Genomic DNA, 18,021 nt, shown 5'->3' on the forward strand with positions numbered 1-18,021 from the left:
TGCAGCACTGATTCCCCGTCTGCTCTTTCCCTCCTGTGAAAAGATTTCACCTCGTCAGGTCTGCTGGGTTGAGCAGCGGATGTTAATGCCACGGAGAGCATTACCTCTTCCAGCGTCCAGCGTGATGCATAATTCACTATGCTGAGAATTTCACCCAGTTCAGCTAGAGGTGGCCTAGAATAAGCTGCTAGAGGTGAGTCGGTTTGCAAAGGAGTATGCATTTACTGCCCGTTCACCATGAATACAAGAGGATCAATCGGGACCTATTTTAACCCACTCTGAGCCACTCTCCTCCAGTTTGTAAAACCCTTCGTTTTCTGAATTTAAATCAAACTCAGACACCCATCCCCCTTTTCACATTCACCATCTCTTCCGCTCTTCTCGTCACACTCTGCTCTAAAGCCCTGTTATCGTTTTAAATCGAGGGTTTTCCAACAGTGTTTCCATGGTTATCGGTGGCATTTGTCTGTGGGTTCACAGCCGGTGTCGGGCAATGTCACCCCGTCTTTCAGGCTGATGTCAACTATTGAGTGTGTAGAGGGGGAACACGGAGAGACACGGAGGAAGGGGGTGGTTGTAATTATATGTGCATATGAAGAGGGTTCGAGCAGCTTGGGCGCGTCATCCTGGCAGCTTTTGTGATCCACATGTCTGTGGGGGGAAGTCACGCAGGGACACGGATGTACTCCCCGGAGACTTGTGGTTAAAGCAGCTCCCCGAGAGATACAAATGATCAGAAATACAGATGATGTTTGTTTTGGGGTTTGTTTTTTTTGCAATAGTGCTGAAGGTGTCAGTTCATAACAGTATTTATATAATGGATAATTTGAGGTTGTCAGATGTGAGTGAAAATCCAAAATATTTACATGGGAAAAAACATTGTAGAACAGTTCGAGCAACAGTTTGAGTAATTTAAACAAGAATAGAAATGCACAAATCTAAATATTTTCTACCTTTCTGTGTTTAATATCATTAAAATTTCAATAACTCTGCATTTGGGCTCTTTGCAGGATAAATCAAGCAATTAAAAGAACATTTTTATGAGTGTTTTGTGATCATTTTCTAATGTCATTAGCAAAAAAAATGTGTTTGTTGCCACACCCCTTCGTGTTTCCAGCAAATATCTGAAGAATATCCTCCCTTCACCTTCCCTTCACTTGAGCTCACTTATATCTTCACACACTCATTGAACTACTACAGGCACACCCACTAATACTTACACACACTTCCCCCATCTTTCATTCGGCTGCTTCTTTTCCTCTCTCCCTCCTCCACTCTACCCACTCTCACTTAACTCTCCCCTCCCTCTCCATCTCCCCGTTTTTCCCCCCCTTCCTCCAGCCCTCCTCCTCCTAACCAACCCGGGCCGTCATTAGTTTCCATGGTGACAGTTAGGGAGGTATTATTGCGTGTTGAGAAGTGCTCCTGGCTTCCTTTCAGATCGGTGGCGGCGGAGGCATTGTTTAGCCCACTGCTGTGAATGGTGTGGGGATCAGGACGGGGAGAGCGTAGGACAGGAGGAACGCATCTCTTTCCTTTTTTTTTTTTTTTTGGGTGGGTGGGAGGGGGGGGTCCACTGACACTCTCTGCGTTTGTAGTCTGTGGAGGGAGGAGGAGGAGAAATAGGAGGAGGAGCAGGGAGGGAAGTAGAGGAGGAGAGAGAGGGATGAGTAAGAGAGGCAGCGTGGTGGTTGGAGAGAGTCGATGAGGGAGCAGGAGTAGTAGCAGCAGCACGTTCACACCGTCTCCCTGAGAGCGCCGTGAAAACATCCAGACTTCTCTCTGCTGCAGATCGGACTCTGCTTTTTACTGTTCATATGTTTGTCACACAGCAGGAGCGACAGAGATTTCAGACAGAGAGCGAAAACTGAGCAAACATCGGAGGTAGATGGCAAACTGAGTTTAGCCGGTGAGTTACTGATGTCGCTTCGTCATGTGTATATCTTTGTGGGAGCAAACATTAATTCATGAGCTCACTTGTTCAGCATTTAGTTTACATTTTTGTTTTAGTTTGTATGTGTAGCAGGTGCTGCCTCTGCTGCTGCTGCTGCTTCACAAAATTAATGTGTTTTCCTCCCAACCAAAACTCAGTCTGGGTTATGTTTGGGTGCATGGGCTTCTAGCTGTCTGATGAATGTGGGCTAATTCTCGCTGCCCTCTGAAATATACATGCAAGACTGCATGTTTTATTGAGTACGTACATTGGGGGCGATTTTCTGCTGCCTTGCTTCTTGGATACCCTGCAGTGCTTTTTCAGAGAGCAAGGCAGTATATGTGTGTTTTTCAGTTCGAGTTTGTTTGGTTTTCTCTTTCATCCAAACTGCAGTGGGTAATTAGGAGTGAGAGATGAGCCCCCCGGCTTCTCAAACAAGTGATATGAGGTGAATAATGTAATGAGCGGCAAATGCTGCCAACTTCATATTACTGTCCTTTTTAATCACTTTCACTGAAATGACTTTTCAGCTGAAAATTTGGCAAGTTCCAGCTAATACAAGCTCGCTGAAGGAGTGGATGAAGTGACACAGTGATGACCACTACTAGCTCAGTGATGTCATTACATGGCATCATGACAATAATTTCCCAGATGATTAAAGCTTAACAGATTGCCCAAACAGCGCCTTGTGTATGATGTCTGTTATTTTCCACTGATATGTTTCTGTTTGTATTCAGTTTCTTTCTTTTTTTGCGCAACTATATAATTAAGCTTACTGGGGAGGTGTCTCGTGGAAAGGGGAGTCTGAGTGTTTCTATGACGACTGGTAGCAGCTGTGTGAGCTGAGGCTGAGTGTGTGGCAGACATTGTGGCATTGCCTAGAGACTGCCGCACTCAGTCTAATCAACGACCCCTTGACCCAGATCAATGGGATGATGCTGAGCCAAGCAGCCATGTAGTCTGCCTGGCATGTATGTATTGTAGTACAGTGTTGCACAGCTGCTTACATTTCCTGGCTCACCACAGGCTTGAGTGGTGTCAGAGTGGTCTGATCCGCTTAGATTGGTGGTGGTATTAGTCCAAAAAACAGGCTTTTCATTCATCAATGCAATCATGGTGATTAGATGTATTCAAGTGTAAGTAAGACAAGTAGAATCTCAGCTTTGGTAGGTACTGGAATCCTGAAGTGGGTAATTTTGCATATTAGGTTGGCAAAATAGCAATGAAAGCCAATTTTAACAGTACATATTTATAGAAGTATATTTAGAATTCTTTTAGTTTTACGCTTGAACTTCTAAAATGAGCAGACAAGTGAGGAAATGATCAAAGGATGAGGGTTCACTCCCTGTAATTCATGTTGCTGTCAGTAGAGAAACAAGAAACTGAAAGGCTCTGAAAGTTGTCGGAGATGGGGATGGAGACTTTGACTTGGTTGGGTTTAGACCCCAGTCACAGAGGTCTAGAGTTGGTGGAGGTTGTTGGCGATCGCTAGGTGAAATTAGGCTCAAAGAGGTATATGGTGCTGTAGTGAGGAGCACTTTGCAATTGCTTTGCTCACTAGCAGATTACCACGGTTGCCCGCTGTTTCTACAAATATGCTGATTTGCTTGGCACACTTGGCAACCATTTAAAAACACTTGTAACCAGTTATTTTTACCTAGCAACCGGTCGTTGCCAGGTGGCTTCTGTACTGGCCTGTGTGACTGGGTTTAAACCAAACTGAGTGTTGTGTAAATAGGTCTGTAGTGTGCTATTTTCTGCTGTGTGCTACATTTCAGAAAAACTAAAAACTATCCTGACCTGATTCTCTGAAAGTTATCCAAACTTCATGTGTGAAAGCAGCTATATTTTCTTTCCAGGTTAATGTCTCTATGTCATTCTCTGCGCTTTCAAAGTAACACAGTCTCACTGCAAAAGCTGCCGATGCTTTACTAAAACCAACGCATACCTCTTTTATTTGCTTGAGGATTGGTCAAAGGTAAAAACTAGCCAAATCTGCTCCTCTGTGACATTGACGCAATAAAAACATACAGGTTGCGTACAGGAGCTGTGAGCACCATAAGCTGATATTTATGGTTAGGCTGACATGTAGAAACTGCTCAAGGCCAACGCACAAAGACACACACAGTGTGTCCTTGTGTGAAAGGCAAAATTTCAGAACCCCTGGGCAGTGGAAAAAGTCGTGAGTCATGTTTCACCCATTTTCCTGTGTCTGGTTAGGTTTACTTCTAGAAATAAGCCAAAGGAAAGGTTTTCAGCCCACAGTGTCCACAAGTATTTAATACAGGGGTGGGTCTGTAACTGTGAGGGCAGCCATTCTGTGGAAGTCATTAGATTTGATCTCTGTATCTCTGCATCTGTACACCTGTTGGAAATTCTTCCCTGTCCCGGAGTGAAGCTAATGTGAAGCAAATTTGATTATGTAATCTGTGTCATGTCGATGTAAACTGATAAAGATGAGGCCCTGCCTTATTTATCCCAGAGCTGGGAAATCCAGCATCATACTTGTGGTTTTTCCTCCATTTATTGGTCAAATCAAGAGGAAGGAAGCGCCTTATATTGGTCAGAGATGCTGGAGAACTTGTGGTGACACTGACCAGACCACACGCAAACAGAAAAACACACACACACACACACACACAAATGCCATGCTCAACAGTCAGCCTAATTAATGTACTTCATCACCCTAGTAATTATACCCACAACTTCCTCTTATTCTGGGGCACCTAGGGTCTAGATGGTGATGGTATTTCCTGTGTTGGTAATGTATAATTATATGAATCAGCCTCAAGCGATCAGATAAGGGTGGATCAGTGTACTGCTGTCAGTGTCATGAAGGCATCTAAATAAAGCTCAGTTCCTGTGTGATATTTCACTTTGAGTTTAAAAGTTTGTTTACATTCTTAAGGTTGGAAGCAAGGAGACACAAGCGTTTTACTTTCTAGTATCATGTGTGTCCTTGCTCCTTCGCGTGCATATGCCTGTGTGCGTTTGTGCTTTACTTCTCCATTTGGTCGGGGCAGTCACTCGGAAAGTGTTAGGCGCTCTCTTGTCTCTACTGAAGCGCGTGTGTTGTTTTTGTACAAGACATTGGCATCACACAGGAAGGAAGAGAAAGAAACTGCATACAAGCACACATTAACAAGCAATATTCTAACCTAGTTAAACTCAATTATGAGAAATATTTGCATCTTTTACTCTGACCTCCTTCAGGAGAAAAGGCCACTTGCCTCTAACTGTGGCCTGCTGGTATTTCAAAAAGCTCAAAAGGCTTCAGTGTTAAATTGTCTTTGTAGTTGTCTCCTACTGCTGTGGAAAGGATGAGATGGCTTCCAGAGGCCAGTAACGAGATATTTAATGATTTTCTCCTGCAAGGCATAGTGTGAGTGTATGTAAGGTACACATACACATTTGCTTGCATAGATGTTTGTTAGCAGACAGCTTTTTAAAATATTTTTATGGGATTTGGTGAATCCCTTCTTGCCATATTAACTTCGGAGGGGGTTGTTAATGTCTCCTCATAAAATGCAGAGTCAGTACCTGTGCACTCATGGTTGCAGTAAGTGTGGGAGCTACCATAAATGGTAATTTTCAAGACAGTGAGCTTTTCTTTTTGATCTTCCATTTTTGTATGTCATTTGGCTTGACTCATGTTTCTCACCAGATAAAGTGAGTGAAATGTGGAAATGATTATTTTGATCTTATATTAAAAATTTAGATCAACATTGTTTTTTATTTAAAAGGGTTGTTTTATACATCTCTGCTTAATCTTTGATGTTGGCCAGTCAATCACAGGAAGCTGCAGAAACAGCAGCCCGCTAATTGGGCCGTCTTCGATGATTCCTTGCCTCACTCCTCAGACACCCCATGACAGAAAAACTAAAGCATTTAGCAGACGTGACGGATGAAAGGTGGGCTAGAGCTACCTGCTGCGCGCAGTGGTGATTCTCTGCAGCTCTTTCTATACAGATTTAACAAAGGCTCTGATTTATCCAGCCGTCATGGGATATACAATATGACAGCTATCAGGGGTAGATCATTTCAAGTGTGTGGAGCTCTTATGGATTGTAGTTTGTTGTTTCCTGTCAGCACAGAGATACTTAATGTTAAAGAGAACATATAACAAGTGGAAGCTGATGGTGGAAATGTCTACAGAGATTATATTTGAGTAATGAAGCTGAACAATAACTAAGTTGATTTTTGATGTTGTAGAGAGATTTTATAGGCTAAAGAGTTAATGGGTTAATCAGGAAATAATGAGTACATTTAAGCTTATAAAATCATTTGCTGTAGCCTTAATTGGATTTGCATTTTGTATACATAAAGGTCATGAAGCGATCCTTTGATGTCTTGTGTGCTCATGACTTGCATGTTAAGCACGACGCAGACTGTAAGGACTGCAGATTGTATTGCCAAAGGAGACAGTCTGTTATCTGTAAATCAATATAGGCTCAGAGGGTCAGTTGGATTATAGCAAAAATCTTGGTAAACGATTTACAAGAGCTTTGAAAAGTGTGCGCATGCAGCGGCAGGCCAGCATCTCTGTTTGGGTTTAAGCAGCTCAGTGTACAAGAAGCTGGTCCTAGTGGTCCTCCTGTCTCCTGTGTGGGTAAATGAATGCGGATCAGAGCACTGTAGTGCTGTGCTGTAAGTTAAAAATTCTGGAGCCATTACAGAGGAAACAGGAGCCTTTATTGGTCTGTCTAGTGTACACCTGGTTTCTATAACAGGCCTCTCCCTGTACAGTCATTTCTGTGTGAACTCGTTTGCTTGTGGCTCTTGGCGTGTCTTGGCTTCTCGCTCCCATGTCTTAGCTTTTTCTGCCCTTGACAAACTTCAGCTTGTTTTCATTTTTTTTAAATTTCCATGCAAGATTTCTCACACAAAAAATGTTAATTTAGGCTTCTTTCTCATTGGCATTTAAAAGTATTCTCAGTTTTCACATTTGAGTGAGTAAGAAATTGCAGCCAGCTAGTGTGAGGCACTGTGTTCGAGGTTCGGGCAGACTGACAGGAGCTGCTTGCCTCGGATCCTTCTTGCTCCAGAGATCCCGTTGCTGACGCTGCCTTTCAGGAGCCAAGTGACATTTTGAAAATGATTCTTACGTCAAAGAAGATGTGTCAGGGTTGAATGTGCGGTGACCTTTCTGTCTCTGTGTGTGTATGTTGGGAAGAGTCCAGTGTGCACAGAAGAACAGCACACAGGGAGGGGATAAGGCTTACACCCAGCTCCACGCCCGCATCCTTTCTTTTTCATCAACCCAGCCCTTAGACCAACCAGGAATGAATCAGAATGGGTAACAGGTTGACCTGTACTGGGCAAGGATGTCCCGCTCTGGGACTCTTCATGTGTCAGCAGCCTGATAGACACTCCTCTCCGCATGCTGACATCCATCCTGCCTGGAACAGATGCAGGGTGGTGTTGTGGCCACCCTTCCACCTCACCCACTAGTGCAGCATCACTTTGACAACAGAGGCTGTAACAGGGGGCAAAAAAGCAGTAATATGATTGTGGCCCAGTGTGTAAAATGTAAATACATGTGTTGGAAAGATTTGAAAGGAACGATGGTTACATTTTGGCACAATGTTGCGAACCAGATGAAATAAATTTACAGAATTACCAGAATGTTTTTACACCACTTGGCATCTAATCATTAGTTATTATTAATCTCTGGCAATAGTGTGTTTTGTCTTGTCTTCTCCCCATCACCCCCATCCGACTGCTACCTGAGGTTTTTTCCTGTTAGAAGAGAGTTTTTCCTTCCCACTATCACCAAGTGCTTCTCCAAAGTGGGTTGTTTGATGGTTGTAGTTTTCTCTGTATTTTATTTTGGGTCAACCTTAAAATTTAAAGTGCCTTGAGGTGATGGCTGGCTAAATACCTTCAGACAGTGTTTGCTTAATCACATCATCCGTGGTTTGTTCAGTAGTTAAAATAGCCAATGGGGAATAACGGACGCATTTAGGTACACAAAAATAGTGGACCCCTGTTCACTCTAATTTCCTGCTTTTACTTGTTTTTTCCATCACACACGTGCATAATATGATACGTGCTGGAAAAGCTGGTTTCGGTAAACCAGCTCTGCATGCGCCACTTCCTTCTGTTGTTTTGTTGGGCCTGGCTTTTCCAAAGGTGTAATTCTGTGGAAATGTGAGGTGTGAGTGTTGCATTTTATTTGGGAAAGGCAACGTTTTGGTCGGCTGTGTTTTTGGTTGGCCCTGATGGTGTTTCTGTGGCTGCAGTGGAAAGCTTTGCAGCCTGCTGTAAAACCTTAGCAGATCAGAGTTTAATGGTAACAGTGTTGACATGAGTTAAGTGTTAGACTAATTTTGTGGTGCGTACTGCAGATGGGTTTCTATAAAGTTAAGTGACTGGGCAGAACAGCCTGCATGTTTTGACGTGTACGTTTGCACATTTGTTGGTGTGAATGCAAACGGTGGATACTTTTCCTTGCTGCAAGTGACACTGTGCTCAACATTTATTGACGTGCAGTCAATCATTTCAACGATCGTGCTGTCAGCCGTTGAAGCAGTTTGTGACTGGTCCTGTCCAACACAATGATTGGTTAATCCCACGTATCAATGTCTGGTCAAATAATCAATGATTTGATGCTTCAGAGACCTTTAATCAGAATGAGGGGCGATCGAGCTTTGATCCAGAAGATTAACATGAGCAATACTCGAGACAGTGTGGCCTTAGTAAAATAGGGAATCATTGAATTTGAAAATGCTTTCTCCGACTGTAGGTGCTGGTGACTCAAGGAGCAGACCTATGTGTAAAGACTTACCCATCCCCCACGGCACTGGAAATAGTATTTTTCTTTTCTCTTGAAATTTTCTCTACCAGTAAATATGCGTCGAATATACTTAAACTGGGAGGAAAAGATGGGCTTTCCTGTGAAACCTTGCTTGTACTGTTGTGAAGACAGTCCAGCCTGGTTTTTGTTTTTCACAGTGAAAGCCCCCATTGAGAGCTGCTACAGTAGGTTTCAGTGAGGCTCCAGTAGTTTCTGGGACAGTTAGGCAGTCATCTCCACAGGCAGGTTTGTAAACCCCCTTGTTCTCCTGTGTGTGCGTTGCCCTAATTGCCAATCTGTAGCTGTTTTCTTTGCAGCAATGCTCTGGGCTACAGTAGCACACTGCATCCAGTCAGACAGAGGCTTGTTTCTCTGCACCCTGCCTCATAAAAGTCTGTGTAGAGTGTTTGCCGTAGCATGGAGTAGCTGTGAAATGGAGAGGCCGGTGTGCAACCGTCCTGTCAAATCACATGTTTGATGAAAAATTTTAACCATCCCTTTGTCACGTCCTCACATCATTGTGCTACTTACTGTAAAGTCTGAGTGCTCTCCAGTGACTATCACGTATCGGTACAGATGACTGCTGATTGTACTGGCCTTGAGTCACACTGTTCAAAAAAGGTCAGTGTGTCATATCTCACCCTCAGCATTTCTTCAGACTGGCTCTCAAGGACACAACAGGAAATGAAGGATGCTGTTAGACTCAGGCACATGTTTATACATAATAATATGACTACTGGAGCTCTGGCTCGTGTTTTACTTTCTTTCTGCTTGCAACTGTAGACGACAGAATACCTTCCAATTGAAAAAGAAATTAACACTTTATTAAAACTGTGCATCTACTAAAAGCACAAGTAGTTTACTGTGACCATCTTGCGATATTATTAGCCATAATAAAGGCAACTGTTGGGATAGCAGTTGCCTCTTCTTTTATTTCTCAGGGTACACGGAAGCACGATTGATTTAGTTTGGGATGCCACTTCGATATTAAGTCTTCAGTCTTTGTTTATGTTTAGCTTTTTCCACTTGGTGACAGTGTATAATTACAGGAACTGGAAACAGATGGGCCTGTTTTCTTAGTATATTTACATCTCTGAGTGCTCTGTGCATGCTGCACAGAATGTATAAATAAAGGATTTACCCTCCATATTTGAAAAGTGAAACCAAGTGCAAATAATCTGCACTCCTTCTAATGCCCAGCAGGGGGCAACTCTACTGGTGGCAAAAACAAGATCATCAGATAGCATAGAAGTCCTGAAGGAAATATATGTACTTCATAGTTGATGTGTTATAATGGTGAACACTGCACTGATTCGTTTAGGGTCTCAATTGCCAGTTTCAGGTTTTAGTTTGTTTTTGTTTTTTTTAAAAAGCATGATGAGAGGCATATCTCTCTCTCTCTCTCTCTATTTATATATATCTATATATATATATCTATATCTATATATCTATATTAGTGCTGTCAATAGATTAAAAAAAATTAACTAACTAATCTCACAATTTTCTGTTATGAATTGCGATTAATCTCAATTACTTTATTAATAGCCTGGCTCCAATTACATTTTTTTATTCTTTATATTTTAAGTAATTATCGTTGTTCACCGAAGTCCAGTGGTCTCCGGTGAGAGCGACATTCCTTACTTGCACAAGCTTGCTGGACTGCTGAGCCCTCTGGTCCCCATACAAAGTGTGCAGTCTCGACACAATGGTTCCTCTCGAGGGCAACACTCATCTCCTGATGCAGCACGAATGACTTCTCTCAGTCCATCATCTTCTACTATGCTAACTGGTCGGCAGTTTTTAGCTATCCAAACAACCAAGGAATTGGTTACCTTTTCTCTCACATTTTTTGTTATTCGTCCACAAGCACCATACTCCTGAAGCGTAGACTGGCGAGGTCCCGTAGAGGTGGATTCAGTTGGGTGTTTTGCTCTCAGGTGATACGCCAGTGATGAACTGCTTCTGTGGTACTTGAATTCAGCGTTGCAAATTGTGCATCTTACTCTCGTTTTGTCCAACAAGCCATCAGGCAACTTCTTAAAGAGAAACTTTCCACCCAAAAGTCCGCCCTCGTCCATGCTTGCGTGTGTTAGCTAGTGTTAGCTAGATAGTAGCATGGTGTCACTTCTTCTTCTTCTTCTAATCATTTCTGTCAGGCCAAACGCCAGCATAGCACACTGTTGCCCCCTCCTCCAGAGGTGCTCATGAATTTAAAGGTCTTAGATTACAGGAAATTAATAAAAAAAACAAAATCAGCGTTAAATTTTTTTAATGCATTAAACATTTCGCGTTGATCTTAACAATTAACGCGATAATTTTGACAGCACTAATCTATATCTATATATATCTACCGGTATATAGATATATATAGATATATATTAGGGCTGCCACAAACGATTATTTTGATAGTCGACTAGTCACCGATTATTTTTGCGATTAGTCGACTAATCAGATCATCATCCATTAGATGTAAAACTACAGCTTATTGCACCAGCAGCATCTGCTCTTATATAACTATCATTAGCTTACAGCTTTAAGTGTTTAAGGTCTGTGCTAACTAAAAATAAAGACAAGATGATAGTTTATTACATTTTAATGAAATTTGCAGATTGTTTCGGTGAAGTTTAATAAACTCCTTGCTATCTAAAATATAACAGGACACCGGAGTATATTCTGGAGCATCTCACACTTCTGATAATCAGCTGTCTGCTTGACGTTTATTCAGCTGTGTAAAAACTATAACTTTAATCTCAGACAAACTGATTTACTCAGGAACAAATAAAATACTAAAAAAAAAAAGCCAAACAATAACATTTTAAGTTATCTAAGTGACTCATATATATTTAACCTGAGTAGCGAAAGACGGCGGCGGGTTTGAAAACGATTTGCGGTGTTCGAGTCCGGTGTTCTCACGGCGCTAGTGAGCCTAGCCCCCGGCTCGCTAACGAGCTAGTGGGTAACAGATGTCTCCGAAAACGTCGGAGCGCTTTTGAAAATATGTGGTGTCCTGATAAACTGAGCAGATATTTGAGGTTTACACAGCTACATTCTCGCCTGAAAATATGTTAAACGTTTATTTTGTGACCCAGAAAGAATAATAAGAGTAACATTAAAACTAACTAGCTGCCGCCATTGTTGGAAACTGCGCTGGGCCGCGCTATGAATTCTGGGACACAGCTGCTTCTTCTTCTTCTTCTTCGGGGTTTAACGGTAGCTGACATCCTTGTACATGCAATGCTGCCATCTTCTGTTTCAGTCCGTTATTACACTCTTAAATCCTGCCACTTATTCCTGCGTCTTTTGTGATCGTACAAAGTTTCAAACGACGCGTCGACTATTAAATCAGTCGTCGACGATTTTGATAGTCGACGTAATCGTGACTAGTCGACAAATCGTGGCAGCCCTAATATATATAGATATAGATATCTATATAGATATATATTTCCCCCTGCTTTGGTTTAAGAGACATCAAATTGTCTCTCAAGACATCAAATCAAGTCCAGTGGCTATGTTCATAGTGGAAGTGAGGCTTGCTCACCCAGGATGAGGGTGACCCAGGTCATCTACTAGCTAGGGGTTAGTGGTTCAATCCCTGGCCATTCTACTCTGCATGCCAACTTGTCCTTCGGGTAGACACTGGACCTCATTCATTGGAGTGTGAATCTTAGAAAGATAGCACTCAGGCAAAGAAGATTTATTGTATGAAAGTGCCTTGAGTGGTCAACTAGAAAAGCACAATATAGGAACCAATTCATTACTGCTTTGTGAGTTTTACTCTTAGATTATGAGGCTATGACTTTAACACCTTCTAGCAATCCGTTGCCTGCTGAACCTTTTTCTAACCTCTCAGCCTCTCTGTCTTCTCATCCCAGAAAATCACAATCTGTGGGAGCTGCTGAAATCTTCCCACTTAGTGTGGGAGACATGCCATTGTGCCTGCTATGCCCACTGACCTAATTCAGCTCAGTGCCTAATGCCATACCAGTGAAACTTGGGGTGCCGCTAATTGTTAAACAATAAATATTTTCTACAGTAGGTTAAAAAAACTGATGGGTTGACAAAGAAAATGTGATTGTTTCTCATTACAGAGCATGATGAGGAGAAGATGAATATAGATTTTTAAGCTGTAGCCAGATGCTGCTGTATATGATTGGATAGCTGTTGATCCTTGTGTACTTTTGTGTGTGTATGACTGCGTGCATGTGGAGATGTGTGTGGGTTAATAAAGCCTGTGGTGAAAATAGAATTGGGCCCTCGTTACTGTGTGATTGTCAGAGACTGAGATCTGCCCTACTGTCGATCCCAGGGCAGCTGCTGTTATACTCACACCAGTATTTTCTCTCTCTGCTTTTTTTTTTAATTTCCTGGTTTGTACATTTGGGTTTTTATCCTTTTATAGTGTCGTTTCAACCAGTTTCTTATATCTAGAAAAGTAAATACTTTTTTTATAGTTATTTATAGCTTTAATTTTCTTTTTTGAACATGTCACCTTCTTTATTTCAGTCCCTCTGTGTCCCAGCTGCAACATGTATTTAAATTCTGTCTTCATCTATACATTTCTATCTATCTTTGTTTCTTTTTTTTTTTTAATGATTAAGTTGATTTCTGAAAAGTAGATCAAGGTCATAGCACATATTGGTATGGCAGAGGGAGAAATGAGACAAAGCAAAATTCCTTTGTTTTCTTAGCCTTGCTATTTTTCTACAAGACAATGTGTTCCTGTCCAAGCCAAGAATTTAAGTGGCTCTGTGGCTCAAAGTTCATTATAAATCTAAGAGTCGTTTAATGAGAGCTTGCTGCTCTCTGGCTGAGTCGTTCAGGGTAACACGGTGGAAATAAAACCAGTATTATTCTGAATGAGACAGTGAAAGAAAGTTATACAGACACAGACAGAAGGAAAGGAAGAGAGTGGGTATAATGAAGGCAGAAAAGCTAAGAAATGTGATGGTGACATAGGAAATAATGAGGTACACCACCCAAACTGGATGTCTTGCCACGTCTTGGTGGGGAACTGGGCGGGTGGTTGGTTGGTTGAAGTTATCAGAGTGGCGCTGTCAGCTCTTCCTTACCCAGGGTTGCTTTGTGGACAGGAGAGCTGATTGAGTAGCTGTCTGAGTGGGGAGACTCTGCTGACTGTGAGCGATCCATCTCTGGGATGATGGGTAATAAATGACTCTGTGGGGGTCGCCTCGGGGCTGAAGGTGATTGACAGGGTAGCTACGTCTGTGCATTTTCCTTGTGCGTGTTTGTGTATATTTTGAACCTGAGTGTCTTGGGGTCTGGGGAAAATGGAGAGAGGAGAGAGTTCTGAGTTATTTTCTCGGAACTTTGAATTAGCACGGTGAAAATTTGAGATGTCTATCTCGAAGGTTTGATTTATGGAGAGTAAAGAAAATGTTTTGCTCTGTTTTTTGTTTTCAGTGGTGGAAACAAGCTTCTGTACTAATCTCAGTATCCCTGGTGAAAATGAGCACATCTAGCACATTATACTACGGTTTGTGCTCACACCCAACTAGGGAGACAGAGACACAGCTTGAAAGGTACAAGTCCAACTCAAAATCATTAAATTTTGCTGCCATGCAACTTTTAAAATGCTCAGAGCATCGCATCATCAGTTGTTGATAACAAAGCAAATAGCAAAATGTGGTGTCCCTCAGCTAAACCATCTTTGCCCCACTGTTTCTCACTTTGCATACTAACTCATTCTACTGATGTGGCCTAGTCTGATTAGATATGTAATTTTATTTTATCTTTTTAAGTCTGAAAATTAGAACTTAGAGAAAGTTTGGAAGTTTAAGGCTTCAGCCGTACAGGCCTAATGACCTGTCGGCTACCCCGTGGCAACCACTGGATGTTGGATAAAAATGTTTGTCCACAGACAATTTGCTGAGTGGTTGCTGGAGTTTGCTAGCAGTTGCTAGGTAAAAAAAGGTCACAAAGAGGCTGCTACAATCCTCCTGATTGTTTTAGTTGCTAGCATATTGTCACAGTGGCTGTAGTTTACACAGAAGATCCCAGCTTATCTGCAAACACCCCCCGACTGCTTGTAAGGTGGTAGTTAAACTGAAAATTGTGACAAAAACTAGAAATGTCGCATGTACAGCGATGATTAACATCTATGTTTTTTTTATTAATTTATTTTAAAACCCAATTTTCTGTTACTTTCTTATACATTATGTTCATTTCATCATCCACCTGAGAATACAATGTTACGGTCTCCATTTGAATTTGTTTCATGTGCTACGGTCAACCTACATCTCCTGTATGTAACTTAACAGTCACCAGATTTGTATCCATGTTATTCGGTATTGAAAAGAAATATGTCTGCAGCATTGAGCATTAAAAGCAAATATTGAAAGCTTGCATTGATTCTTGACCTTGTTTACTTAACGTTGTAAACACACCTTAAGACTCATAATTTGATTAATTGTCATACAACAGAGACAATCTAACTACACAAAAGGCAAAAGCAATCAAACAAAGACTGATACACATTGCTGTGACGTGCTAATACAAGAAATACATTCCTTAGGTTTTTCTCTCATGATAGCATCACAATCCCGGACGCTTACATGCTTCCTGCTGATTAAAATCAAAGTGTCAGTATACGTACCTAAAGGTATCCGAATATTTCTGTGTATAAGGTACACGGCAACCATTAACTTTGTGTAGTTGTATACTGTGAAGCAGTATTTTGAAGTTACAACTCAAAGTCCTCACAGTCCTAAGCTGAGATTGCATTACATCACAACCATGAAAGAACAGGTAAGATTTACAGTGACTAATTGTTGGTTTTGCTGGGAGAGGTTGCCATGTTAACGCACAGCCTTCAGGGTGTAGCAGTAATAATGTTCTCATATAATTTCTTTCTAATCGTGCTGTTCATTTATTCTTCAGTTACTGTGTGGGGAGCAAAGGAAATTAATGAGCTCATTATTCTCCTTTGTGTTTTTACAAAGTTCTCACTAAATTAGATAGATACATTATTAATATTGTCTCTTGAGTCCAAATCAATTAGGTGACTGCCTCAAAAAGGCGATTTTGTTGATTATCTAACTCTAACCCTTGTCTTTCGAGTTGTGCGCTGTGGGCAAAGTTTCCTGTGTTGTGGGCAAACTGTAAGATTATATGCTGAGATTCCGGGATTCCACAGTGACACATAATCATGTCATTTTGGCCCCGGGAGGAGCTGTTAGTATCAGGTTTGTCAGGTGAGCAAACAGGTGCAGGTCCTCTAACACCACTGGGAAAGGACAGGTGACTGTGCGTGTTTTGGTATAATGCAGGTTTGGGCTTTTAAAGGGCTGGTTAGGGTGTGTATGTCTGTGTTTGTTGGCCACAAAGAGTAGTCTCAGTTGCGTGCGCGCACACACACACACACGGCACTCCGGAAAACTGGGAGGGCAGGATTTATTTTGGTTTAAACACTGCTGTGTGGATGACTTTTACATTCAGTTGCTCTTTGGACTTTGGATATCTGACACGGAAAGATAGGACGCAAGGTAATGTATTTATGGCACTCTTGGCTGTTTGTGTGTTCCTTTATATTCTAAGTATTTGTTTTAGTAATGGCTCGAACACCGTTGTGTGATATAATTAGACTGAATGAATTTGCTTACATATTTTCCTGTGTACTCATGCGAGGTTTGTGAGATTTTAATTAAGGAAAAAAAACGTGAGTGTCAGCTCCTTACTCGCTCTGCTGTGTTGTCAAGTTTCTTTCGGTGTTAAGCAGTTTGACATGAGGGCCAGGTTTGGCTCTCAGGTAACCATAGCTACACTGAGTTTCCATAGGCACCGGCCCTTATGCCTCTGTCTTGCACTGTTGTTTATTTTTCCCAGCAAAGACCACAGCCAGTCTTGGGTCAAAGTGTTCTTCATCAGGCAGTTATTTGGCTGAAGGACTTTTCCTCTGACTCAGCCCGCAAGTCATCTCTGATTTAGAGATGGCATTAGCTGAAACCACTGTGAAGGGCCTGCAGTTTTTCTTTTGCCAGGGACCGGATGCAAAGATAGTCTAACTAAATTCAAAATCTACCTACTGTAGGCACTGATCCGCAGTCCTCAGTGTGGAAAACGTGTTCTCCATCTATTGTACGGAGCTGAGGGAGCTGTTTGCTTTGTTCCCCCTGCCCTGCTCTTATTCCACTGGTGCAAAGATGGTGGGAACACCTGCAGTGTGCCACATGAGGCAGACAGCATAACAGGACTCATTACTGACAGAATTTTTTTCCTTCCACTGCCTGAAGCGCAGCTGAAAAACACCAAATTAGATGTGCCAAGGCTCTTGTGGGGGCTCGGTGCAATTTTAGGCTGTAATCCAGTCGAGCAAAAGTTGGTGTGACTTGATCGAATCCATGAGCCTGAAGGAACAGAGCTGTGTGGCTGTAGTATGCATAGCTATTATCATAATCTACTCTGGGGCTGCACTTTTTGTCCCCCTTCCGATAATAACGGCGCAAAAAAGGCTGTTGTGGTATGTTCAAATGAAACCTCGTAGAGTGCATATGGTACAGACAAATGCACGCTCGCAAACAATAGCAGTGCAAACACTCTGTTTCTTCTCTCTTGACTGGACTTCAAAGAGTTGGCATTCATAGCATATCTTTGTCAAAATGTAATGGAAATATGTGTGTATGTGTGATAACATTACCACCTCGTCCTTTAAAGATTTTTTGCATCGTGTATTTTGCATTTTGAAGTTTTAAAGGCAAATTGATGATCCCGATGGATTTGTGAAAGTGTAAAGGAAACATTTTGCTCTTCACATCTAACAAAAGGCCAAAAGCGACCTGACAGTTAACAGTTAACTATATGTAAATGTAAAAATACATGCCTATATAGCTAAAGCCACACAGAGCACCACAGAACTCAAACCATGTCGATGTGGCACCCAAATACATTGCTCTTGTGGCTTAAAAATGCACTGTTGCACAAAAACCTGCAGCTGAAGTAACCATAGTGCTAAACACGCACAGGGCCCAGCTATTTTAGAAATATTTGTGACTTTTTTTTTTAAATATAAAACTTTAGATGAAATCCTTCCATTTTTGATTTGATTGACTTTGTTGAGATAAACAAAAACTGATAACATTGAGGGTCTTGGAAGTCACTTAGCTGCTTTAAAAAGTGCACAATGTATGTCCAGTCAGCATCTACAGAAAATTAGATTTATCCAGTCAGTTACAGGTCTGAGAGTGTGAAGAGAAACCAATTTGCAGGCTCTGCAGCTCTCTGCTGCCTTAGGCCTTGTATTAGGATTGATGCTGCAGAGTTTCTTTTGGCCCCAATG

At 41.8% G+C, this 18,021-nt stretch overlaps 1 protein-coding gene across 4 annotated transcripts in view; it reads left to right on the forward strand.

Moving 5' to 3' along the window:
* Positions 1-18,021, forward strand: part of fgd (faciogenital dysplasia) — a 52,939-nt gene that overhangs the window by 14,982 nt on the left and 19,936 nt on the right. Inside the window, exon 1 of one of the 4 annotated variants that reach the window (XM_080294353.1) lies at positions 1,618-1,909. The exons of 1 other annotated variant lie outside the window; for it this stretch is intronic. Coding sequence is in view for 2 of the 3 variants with exons in the window: in XM_080294351.1 (XP_080150477.1) it covers positions 16,168-16,231 (64 nt within the window). In the remaining variant the exon portion in view is untranslated. Of the gene's footprint in view, positions 1-1,617; positions 1,910-16,139; positions 16,232-18,021 lie in introns of those variants that run through there. 2 more of the 4 variants (XM_080294351.1, XM_080294350.1) reach the window with 2 other exon arrangements.

This window comes from Astatotilapia calliptera, chromosome 20, assembly GCF_964374335.1.
Source record: "Astatotilapia calliptera chromosome 20, fAstCal68.1, whole genome shotgun sequence".
Taxonomy (NCBI): Eukaryota; Metazoa; Chordata; class Actinopteri; order Cichliformes; family Cichlidae; genus Astatotilapia; species Astatotilapia calliptera.